The sequence below is a fragment of the Populus euphratica genome, unplaced genomic scaffold, assembly GCF_000495115.2.
Source record: "Populus euphratica unplaced genomic scaffold, PopEup_1.0 scaffold243.1, whole genome shotgun sequence".
Taxonomy (NCBI): domain Eukaryota; kingdom Viridiplantae; phylum Streptophyta; class Magnoliopsida; order Malpighiales; family Salicaceae; genus Populus; species Populus euphratica.
In genome coordinates this window covers 311,307-322,803 of record NW_011500122.1, presented here as the reverse complement: position 1 = coordinate 322,803, position 11,497 = coordinate 311,307, and the positions used below count along the sequence as shown (strand labels likewise).

The window sequence follows — 11,497 nt, the reverse complement described above, 5'->3', positions numbered from 1 at the left end:
TTTTTGACTTTATTTAATTGGCAGTATTTATTCTGAATGTCTATCTACTGTAAAAACAAAAGAATTCAACAAATGTTACTGTTTTCTTTCCCCATAACAGAGAAAGCGAGGCGGGGACCAGTACCAGTATAAGCATAGTTATGTTGAACAACTTCTTATGTTGAACATGATAACTCTACGTAAAATAAAATAAAAAGAAAAAGTTTGAAGCTTAATCTCCATCAAATAAAAAAAAACTAACAAAAATATAATAAAAAACCTCAATTCGAGTCCATTTGAATCAAAATACAAAATCATTGATCCAATACTATCGTTTGAAAGTATATTGAATAAAATATAAAATTTAATTATCAAACAACTCAATATTAAAAAATAAAAATAATTAAATAATAAATAAAAATATGAGTCAACCTAAATTAGTTGCTAACCTCACAAACATGGGCTTATGATCGGGATAACCAAATTCTAATAAATCAAATATTGAATAATAAAATTAAAATAATTAAATTAAAAAATAAATAAATTCAACTCTCATTAATCTTTAAAAATAGTAATTTTGGTTATGAACCTGATACTAACTCATAGAAAACAAAATATAAAAAATAACAAAGCAAAACTCTAAAAAAAATTAGGAAATATTATCTTAAAAAAAAGAAAAAAAAAAGAAGCAAATCTCAAGGAACCTCCTAAACTTAATTTAATATCTAAAACTCGCAACTCTTGAAATTCTAGCTTTAGATTCAATTAAAAAGCTTAATTCTCAATCAATTTAATTTAAACCGATGAAATCATGAAAATAATATCAATTTAATAAACTTGTCATATCAAGAAAGGTAGCAATAAAAATAATAAAGAATAAATTTGATTAAAAAAAACTCAAGGATGATGAAATTATAAGAAAAAAATCTAAAAAAATAATACAAAACAAAATAAATAGCAATCAAGGAAATAAGGGTGAAATGTAAAAGATTAAAAAATAAAAAGGGTTGAAATTGTAAAATATTTTAAATTTTAAAGATTATTTAAAATAAAAAATTATAATAAAAAGAGTAGAGATCAAATGTAAAAATAAAAATTACAGGAGCTGATTTAAAATTTTAAATGAGCTAATTTGAAATTCAAAAAAGAAAAAGAAAAAATAATTGTCGACTTTAAACTAAAGATATATTTGGTATATATGCTGCCCCATAACAAAATAGGTGCTAAAATCTTCCATATACAGTAGGGGTGTTCATTTTCGGTTCGGTTCGGTTTTTATAAAAAAAAATAACCAAACTGGAAAAAAAAATTTGAAAAAAAAAAAAACCGAAACCGAACCGAAACCAGGTCAAACCGACCAGTTTCGGTTCCGTTTGGTTCGGTTTTTTAAGGGAAAAACCAGTTCAAATCGGTTTGGCTCGGTTTTTCCGGTTTGGCTCGGTTTTGGCTCGGTTTTTCCGGTTTTGCTCGATTTTGGCTTGGTTTTTTTCCAGTTTCGGTTCGGTTCGGTTCAGTTCGGTTTTTTGGTTATAAAATCGAAACCGAACCGAACCGGCTGATTTTTTCAAAATTTTAATCGGTTTAATTGGTTTTTTTTTTCGATTCGGTTTTTTCAATTTTTTTTTTCTGGTTTTCTTAATTTAATCGGTTTTTTTGAACACTTCTAATGTACAATCACGAAAAGTGATGTTTGTTGATAGGTTTTTTGGTTTTTTTGAACACCCCTAATATACAATCACAAAAAGTGATGTTTGTTGATCGAAAAGGCTTCAGCTACATTACTTATATTACTTGAAAGGCGCAATATGATAATATTAATTATATGATCAATTACAATGACACTATTAAGTACTATTCATATTAATAATCAAACTAATGTAAAAGGTTACCGTAGCACTTGTAAAAGAGTTATGTTAATTTTGAAAAAGAGTTATGTTAATTTTTGTTTTCAAAGTAATAAAGTAATTTAATTTTTTTAAATAAAAAAATTATAATACTCATGATTGAAAGATATGAGTTTTGCAATGCATAATTAAATTAATAATTTTATTATACAAAAAGAAAATTGCTAACCTAATCCAGTAAAAATTATTAAAGACAATAGTGCACTGATAAAAATACCATCTCCTCTTTAATGTCTAGATTAAAGTTTTTTTTTAGGTTAGTGGCATTTTTGTCAAATCACTATTTCATTGGTTTGTTCTAGAGCTACGTGAAGACCTCGTTTTTTATAAAAAAATTTAATTTAACGTGTCTTGATAAATTCATATAAAAAAATTGTTATTCAAAACCTACTCTGGATCATATTTTAATTTGGATAGAAAAATAAATTTATCTAATTAATTTGGTAAATTAAGAGGGTTTACATAGATATAGATTTCTAGGTTAACATCAACAATTTTTTTTTTCTTTTCAAAAAAACAAGACAACGTTGCTTTAATAAAAAAATATAATTAATTTAAATTTACATGATGCTTTAAGTTAATCTAATAACTTAATAACCCAAACATTTTTTAACTTAATAACCCAAACATTTTTTAAGGTCCAACCGAACCCAATCTTGCAACTCTGCATATAAAGTAATGGAAACTGAGAAGTGAAGCTGAAGACTAAAATATTGTTTTTCTTCTTCTTCTCCTCCTCCTCCTTCTTCTTCCGTTTTTAAGCACAGAAAGCGAAGCTTCTCTTTCCATCATTATTACTATTCACCTTCTTTGCCTCACTTTTCTCACACTCCCTCGCTGCTCTTCTCGCCTCTGTTTCTTTCTCATTTCTTATAAAAACACATTTTCATACAAATACGAACACACTTTCACAGAGACTCGAAACAAAAGTTGAAAAATGGAGTTTGATCTTGAGAACACTATGACAAGCTTGGAAGAACAACAATTTGATACAGTCCCAAATCTCTTTGCCTCTGAATCTGATCACATGCCTTCAAGAAATCTCCTACACTGCTTGAAAACCTCTGGTTTCTATGTCTCCTTTCGTCAAGAAGCCATTTCTCTCATTTTACAGGTAAAAACATAACACTAATGACTGTAACTTACTTTTATGGATCTTGTGTTTTGTGTTGTAATAATGTTGTCTTAGCTTTTGACAGGCACAATATTCTTGCAACCATGACGCCTTCATACCTTACCTTGCTGTTAATTACATGGATCGATTCATTTCCAAACAAGAAATTCCGGTATGCAGTCGAGCTAGCTAAAATATACAAAATGTCTTTTGCTGTTTTGTTAAAATCCTTGGTTTATTCTTGCTGAATTCTTGGTTCTTTGAAGCAAGGGAAGCCATGGATTATTAGACTTCTAGTAATCTCTTGCCTTTCTCTAGCTGCAAAGATGAAGAACGCCCACTTCTCAGTCTCTGATTTTCAGGTAACAAACCATCGCATCTCCACATTTATTATTAGTTGGAAAAATGTAACACAAAGTTGGCCGTGGAAACTTATGTGCATAGCTTGTTTAAGCAATGAAACAGGGAGAGGAAGCTGGTTTCATCTTTGACACACAAACCATTAATCGCATGGAACTTCTCATTCTTGATGCCTTGAATTGGAGAATGAGATCGATTACACCTTTCTCCTTTGTGCATTTCTTTATTTCTGTACTTGAACTCAAAGATCCATCAACCTCACAACCTCTCAAAGACAGAGCTACAGAGATTATTTTTAAGGCTCAAAATGGTAACTCATTGCACTAACAAACTTTTGTGCAATTACTTTTAGCTTCATCCTTCTTATAGAGCTTAACCCTACGTTTTTGTTGCAGAAATCAAGTTTCTAGAGTTCAAGCCATCTATTGTTGCAGCATCAGCCCTTCTTGTAGCATCCAATGAACTACTCCCATTGCAATTCCCTTTGTTCAAGTGCTCATTCTCCTCCTGTGCATTTGTAAATAAAGTAAGCAAGAAATAAACCAACACCCCACTTATTATTATTATTATTATGTTTTAGGTTGTATATCTATATATTTATATCCTCTGCTCAGAATTGGTGATAATTAATTAATGACTAATCATGGTTTAGGAGAAGCTGTTGAGCTGCTTTAATGCAGTGCAAGAAATGGTGGAGATGGAATGGTACGAGTCAATGTTGGATACAATGTCATGCACAAGAACCCCATTGAGCGTGCTAGATAGGCTTTGTACAAAATCAGAAAGTGAGACCACTAGCACCACCAGCATCACCAATGGCAGTACAGTGCCCGAGATCAAGCGGCGAAGATTGAATGGCCACAGCAGCAAGTGATGGCAATATTTTGTTTCAGTTTTTCTTAGTTCTGATAATATTGGGACTCTGTAATCGGTCCATATCTCTTAGCATCATCAATGTCGCCATCACAACAGAAACCCCCCCCCCCCCAAAAAAAAAAAAAAAGCCAAAAGAAAAGAAAGAGCTATGTTTTCAAGCAAAGAAACTCATTGCTATCTCAGTTGGTTGTGTCAAAAAAAAAAAAAGGAAAAAATTATTGCTCCTGCTTGCAATATTGAGACCATCTTCTCAAAAAATAAAAATAAAAATAAAAATCATTTGGTTTTATGGGATCTTTGTGATGTACTGAGAAGGGTATTGGAATGGGACCACGAATTAAGGACAAGCTCACAAGACCACTTTGAATGTTACTTCTAGTTCTGTTTGTGCTTATTGTTTATGGGGTGGAGTTTTGCTGTGTCCCTCGCATGGTGGCAGAGACAGAGAGAGAGAGAGAGAGGTATATTTATCAAGATAATGTATTGTTACTTGAAAACTGCAAGAAATGAAGTGCATTTTTTGGGTCAACGCATAGGAGAATATTAAATCATGTAAGAAAGAAAAGAAAAAAGTCAGTAAAGAATTTTTAGGGAAATAAATTGTAGTTGTCGCAGTGGTTGTATGGATCAAAACCAAGTGCATGTGTTTGTGGGGATAAGAGAGAAGAAAACAACGTACAAGACACGTAGCTTTCATTAAGATTATGGTATCTTTGTCGAAGATATAAGCTATTCATGTGCTTCGCACTTGAAAGCAGGTGGACTTTCATTAATGTTTGAGAGGGAGTTTTAGTTTTTTTTATTAAATTTAAATTATTTTTTTGGTTTTGGTTTTTTTAGTATTTTCTTTATTGTTTTAATATATTAATATCAAAAATAAATAAAAAAATAAAAAAACATTATTTCAATATTTTTTAAAATATAAAATTTTAAAAAAACAATCACTTCTATACTGAAAAAAAAACACCTACCCTCAAGACCGCTATTGCCTTTGTTTGCTTATAATTTAATGTTGGGGGTTGTCCGGTTAAGAGCAAATTATGGGTCGTTGTTGACCTTGTTTTATTCGGGCTTGAGACCATGGTTAATGAGCCCTCATTTTCTGAGACTCACATTCCTTTTGCTTTCGTGAATCGGACAAGCACTAGTTTATAATGCCAAGAGAACAGGAGGAAGAACCCGTTTGTTTAGCGTCAAATGTAGCGTTTCAACATGTGATTTAAATTTAAAATATTATTTTAATTGTTTTTTAGCTTGTTTTAGAACAAACAACGTAAACAAATGTCCCATGATTTACCTCGTAGTTAAGAGTGTGCCGGTACATTGACAGTAGGGTACAAAATGTAGAAGATATTCCGTGCTAATAGCACATCTCTCACATAATTTTTTTTACTCCTCGAAAGAGAAGTTTAACCTGCAAAAAAGGAGAGAATTTGTTGATGTTAATGGCACTCCACGATCCATCAACTAAAGCTAGCTTCTGCTTGTCAAGAGATTGAAAGCAGCAGGTAGATTTGTGGCAGATTGCGATCACACCACCAACAATTGGACCTTCTTCTAAGGTTTAAAATCTAAATGTCTAAGAAATCTCAAGATCATCTGAAGTTTCCAATGGTTCATCCCAGATGTGTCTCCACTTAATTACACATGAACTCTTCTTCTAAGGTTTAAAATCTAAATGAATTAGTAATAATGTTGCATTTGGTTAGTGTTTGAAATAAAAAAAAATACGGAAAAAACATAAAATAAATCTATTTTTATTGATGATTATAAAATAAATTTCTATAATTTCAAAACAGTAAAATATACTAAAAACAACAATAACTTCCCCTTTTTTTATTTATTTTCATAACATTTTCGTTTCCTGAAAATTGATTAAATTACGAGAAAGGAACAATTATCTGGGATAGGATTGTAAGCAAGTGCCCAAACCACAAGCCATTGTCTTTTAGGGTAAGAGAAGCTGAGGGTGTCTGGTCCAGCAGAATATAACAAGAGAAAGGGATCCTATGATACTGGGGACTGAGGGTCATCACCATCAGTACTATTGATATTCGAGCAATTAATGAAATATGGCCTGTTCTCTGCTTGCACACACACAAAAAAAAGTAATATTGCCTGTTAGAGAGGGGATCAAACTCCTAACACAAAATTAGCACTAAGCAGCCCAGGGGGGAAGCTATTAAGCTTAGCAAATGGGTTAAAAAAAGAAAGAAAAAGCACAGACCTTTGCAGCTGTAGAGCATACAAACAGAACTAGAAAAGTCCACAGTGAAGCTGAAAAGATGAAGGATCCTGATGTTAATTTATTCCACTGTGTATTGAACAATATTGATAAAGAGATGGCACATGCTCCGATTGGCTTCTTTTCAAACTGTAATTCACCTTGGTCAAAAAGCATAATTAACTTTAGTAGCCGTTAGTTTTGAGATAGAATATTCGTCTTCATGATTGTCACCGGTTTAAATCACATCACTTTGTGTCAAAACTCTACTGCCTCGACAACATATTGGCTTAATGTCAGCATTTTTACCTATGAAACTTGATAAGAAAGTTTACCTCGATTATTAGTGTACTCTGCATTGTTACAAAATCCATCTTGCATCTTGACACTGTCAAGGTGTTGGGCTGGTGATCGAAGCATTCTTATTAGAAGGGCAACTACGAACTTGAACGAGATTGTCTGACACTCATTAGAGTGTGGGGACACCCAGGTGTTAATAGAAACAAAAAAACACTCATTTTATCTGGGCAATTCAATCCCTAACCTTGTCCGAACCATGTTCAGTTTGAAATATTTTTATTTTTTTTGTACTTAAATGAAGTTTCATTAAAAAACAAATTTAGAACAACAATGTTTTGTTCAAAAAAATTGGGTTAACTTACCATTTGTTCAACAAAATTTAGTATCAAGTAATGTCAAAGTATGATTTTTTATATTAATCTTATACTTATTCTCTAATAATTTTTCTAAGCTCAATATGTTGTTTTTTTATCATTGATATATAATAAACATCACTAATAAATTAATCACTTCTATCTTTTAATTTAATCAAATTTGTACATTTTCATTTGATGATAGCTTTTAAATGATTCACAATGGTGACATTATTTCTAATCACTTCATCCATCTCAATGAGTTTATCTTTGTATGCACATGTGTGGTTGCTAACTTCATTATCTAGATACCACATGTTTTTTTATTTTGCATTCTCTTATCATGCACTAGTAACATGATAGCTTTCTTCTTCTTCTTTTTTTATCATAAAATTTGCATTCTCATCAACTCTCTTGGTTAGACTCCAACAACCTCTAGTATAATAACTTGCCTTTTAAAAATTATAGCATTTAACTTTTGATTTGTCAAGTTTGGATTTTGGATTGTCACTTTTAATGTAACTAGTCAACCAATCAACTTATTTAGACTGTTACAACCTTCTCTTTCAAATATGCATTTTCCTCATTTCTTTTTTACTCTGTCCACGTCCTATACTCTCTTGGAAATATTCAGAACTATCTTGCTTTTAAAAGAGTGATTATGCACTCATATCCTCTTGAATCTCATTTGACTCCTTTCTTATTGGCTTAAATTTTCTCATGAGACATTGTATTGAAAGAACATCCATATTTTGTGACTTTTTTTTTATCACAACCACCATATAATGAAACTTCTTTTGAAGCGAAAGTATGATCTTTTTTATCACATGTGTCCTTTCTATCTTCTCTCCATATCTCTTCATTTGATTGTATATGGATGATACTTTGCATACTCATGCAAAGTATTATGAAATATTATCTGATTCAAGTGTATATAATTTTTCAAAGTCACCACGTAGTTTTTATAGACATATCTTTCTCACATTATCAGCTTCTTAGTTTGATTCTTGCAAAACTTCATATGCTTGCTTGACGATGGTTGTGTTAGTCACTATCTTAAAAGTGACATCATCCAAGCTTTGATAGATAATTGTTAATGCTTACCGATCCTGTCTTTATGCTTTTTGCATGGTCTTTCTTTAGGCTGAATTCAATGTTCCTCCATCTATAAGCACCTTAAAACCTTTTTCAATCATCTCTTATATATCCTAGGAACCTAACCAAACTTTTACTTGAATATAACAAGTTTCATAGTTGTTATTTGTCAACCTGGGACATTGAAGTGAGAAGTTTGGATTAACTATATTAAATAATCAAACATAAGATATGATATCACTTTTTGAAAGAAATAGGTGTGGTATAAGATCAAAAACAATAACGCAAAGTCAAAAACTCAAGAACAAGAAGAAGATTGAGATGAAGGTGTATTTTTATTAAATGTTTCTCTCTAAACTCTCTTAGCTATTCTCTCTCTTTTATGTGCTACTTAATAATACTAAATTACAAGCTTTTTTATAATCATAAAAGTCTAGACAATTAATGAATTAAACTAATATAAGGAAATCATAATTTGAGCATGAATTGTATATATTCTACTGACTGTATAGGTCAATCATTTCTCAACTATTCAATCAATTTATTTAATCTAATCGGTTGATCAGTTCCCAACTAGTGGACCAATTCCTCTATTAAAAAAAACAAATCGACTTTATTTTTTAAAAATCAATGCCTTTAGGAAAGAGACTGAGAGAGTGATTAGGCAAATGAAGAGGATGTACAAGTCCAATGGGAAATTCAAAGCACAATTTATGCAGACAAAGTCATACTCATAAGTTTTATAAATATAGGTAAGACTATGAATGTTTTGAATGCACCCCTCACAAGTGAGAGCCTCATCTACATCCTTCTTATGTGTCACTTATACAATCTAATTCACTTTCTCATTGATCTACTTATAGAAAGCCAGATTATGACCATGACTGAAATGTCTAAAGTCTATCTTTGTGCTTGTGTGTGAAAGAGGGGGAGATAATTACAAAGTACTAAAAGTGATAAGTTAAAATATTTGGTTAAGATTTTTATAAATAAAAAAAATCTTAACCATGTAAAATGGGTCTGACAAACAAGTCAGGTTCAAAGAACTTGGGCTTGGTAGTCAGTCAAACCCAAGATAGCTTAGGTCTAACAAACATGTCAAACTCAAAAGCTTGGATTTAACAATAAACTGAAACCCAAAACAGCATGGGTCTGACAAATATATTACACCCAAAAAGCTTGGACTTGATAGTCAACCAAATCCAAGGTAGTATGGGTCTAACAAATATGTTAAGATCCAAAACATTGGAATTCAACCATTACTAAGTTTTAAGGATATGTGTCTGATCCTAGCCGATCTCCTAAAATAAAAGTATTGAAAGTATGGCAAACCACCACGCCTCTCTATCTAGAATAATCATTTGTATTGATATAATGATTTCGCTATACTCATAGGTGTATACAATGTATCTTAAAGGACCTACCATATTTATCATCTCATTAATATATGTAAAAGATATTTATTTCTCATTAATGTTGTTGAAAGCATAGGACATTCTAGTCCTTTCCTTATTTAAAAACGACAAGGTTCAGGAGGTATAAATACACTCATAGATTTCAGACAATTAACTCACTTAAAATTCAAGAACAAACATCTATGTTTTTTAAATTTAAAGTTTTTTTAAGACGTTAATTACCTGAATGATTCAGGGGGTATAAATACCCCATGAACTATGTAGGTAAGGGTTCATAACATTTTATCTCATAAAATAAATTATTTTAGATTTTAAAGCATTAAGCACTTAAAACTCAAGAACAAATATCTATATTTCTTGAATTTAAAAATCTTTTAATACATTTATTACATGGATGGTTCAGGGGGTATTTATACCCCCTCAACCATCCAGGTAAGGATTCACATCATTCTATCCTTAAGATAAACTCCTATAGATTTCAAAGTATTAACCCACTTAAAACTCAAGAATAAATATTTGTATTTCTTGAATTTAAGGTTTTTTTAAGATATTTATTATCTTTTCCCCTTTATTAGAATTGTCTTTGCATGTACTCAAGCTTTTACAACAAGTCTGGAATTTATGAGACTAAAAAAATAAAATCTAAGTATTTGAACATGTTAATTAACCAATCCAAAATACTAAATAACTTGTTATTTACATATCTTAGATTTTAAAATATCATAATGTTTTTCTTTTTTTCACATTAGGACTTCAAATGGTGATCCGCGGATCATAAAAACATTGAAAATTACACGTCTACACACACGTGTGTGCGTGGAAAATATAACTATATAGTAATTGAAAATTGCAACTAGCATTAGTTTTTCTATTTCCTCTCTGTACATCGGTAGGCCAATTCTCATGCATGGTCAAAAGTTTCATTTCAAGACAAATATATATATATATATTTCAAAACAATTCTCATGGAATAACTATATAGTAATTTTAATGTATTTGATCGTAAAATACACGTATTCGGCTTTTGCAAAACACTAGCCACCATGTCTTTGACATCTTTCTTAGCAAAAATTACTTTAGCTTAAAAGCAGTAAGAATCCAATGATCAATTATAACTCGACTGATATTATCTGTATCTTTTTCTCTTAAAAAAATAAATTCAAGTTTAAACAAATATAAAAAAAACTATTGCAAACAACATAATCTCCTTTCATCAGTGTGAGTGATAGAATCACTGAAATATCAATCAAACTTTATATGTTAATAGGGAAAGCAATTTAGAATTGTGTTAGGATCCAGTCAAAATTTATTCATATTTTCCTTCTATAGTTATCTATGTAGTCTAACCTGAAAACATCATTCCCTTCCTTATGATATGTACAAAGCTCTAAACAGAGCCAGATTCCAGGCACTCACAAACTAGAGGTGAATGGATACATCAAGAACAAACAAAAATTAACCACATTACTTTATTACAACATAAAATCAGTGCCTGCAGCAAGGAAGATTGTTCATGCAGCAGGTGTCCAAGATTTTTAGTATGTTCAGGATTATGTTGGTTACTTTAATATTACTAGTAGAGAGAGAGAGAGAGAGAGAGAGAGAAGAGATCAGGAGAGAAAAAGGAAATGGAGAGGAAAAGAATAAAGGAAAAGGGGAAAAAAATAAGGAATATTTTAATTTTTTATTAAAATTTAAATATGATGCCAATGTGCAATTTAATTTATGAAATTATAGGGAAAAGTGAAATTAATTGCAGGGTATGTCAAAAATCTGCATCTAAACCATTAATAGCTTTGGATTTTTATAGAAATTATGGAAGAATTTTCCATGTGGCTTGAATGAGAATGGAAATTTTAATATATATATATATATAT

The 11,497-nt window shown here is 30.7% G+C and overlaps 1 protein-coding gene across 1 annotated transcript; it reads left to right on the top strand.

The window, feature by feature from the left end:
• The first annotated feature begins 2,566 nt into the window (after positions 1 to 2,566).
• On the top strand, positions 2,567 to 4,520 carry LOC105110160 (putative cyclin-D6-1). Its single transcript, XM_011005106.1, has 6 exons — positions 2,567 to 2,997; positions 3,083 to 3,169; positions 3,264 to 3,359; positions 3,463 to 3,667; positions 3,753 to 3,883; positions 4,010 to 4,520. Exons 1-6 carry the CDS (start codon positions 2,821 to 2,823, stop codon positions 4,229 to 4,231), a joined length of 918 nt encoding a protein of 305 aa, XP_011003408.1. The 5' UTR covers positions 2,567 to 2,820; the 3' UTR covers positions 4,232 to 4,520.
• Positions 4,521 to 11,497: the final 6,977 nt, after the last annotated feature.

What these genes read in the sequence shown, in the direction of transcription:
- LOC105110160 (XM_011005106.1), top strand. Translation starts at nt 2,821, where the DNA reads ATGGAGTTTGATCTTGAGAACACTATGACAAGCTTGGAAGAACAACAA. An exon ending in CCATTTCTCTCATTTTACAG is followed by an intron (nt 2,998 to 3,082) that starts GTAAAAACATAA and finishes AGCTTTTGACAG; the next exon opens with GCACAATATTCTTGCAACCA. An exon ending in CCTGTGCATTTGTAAATAAA is followed by an intron (nt 3,884 to 4,009) that starts GTAAGCAAGAAA and finishes ATCATGGTTTAG; the next exon opens with GAGAAGCTGTTGAGCTGCTT.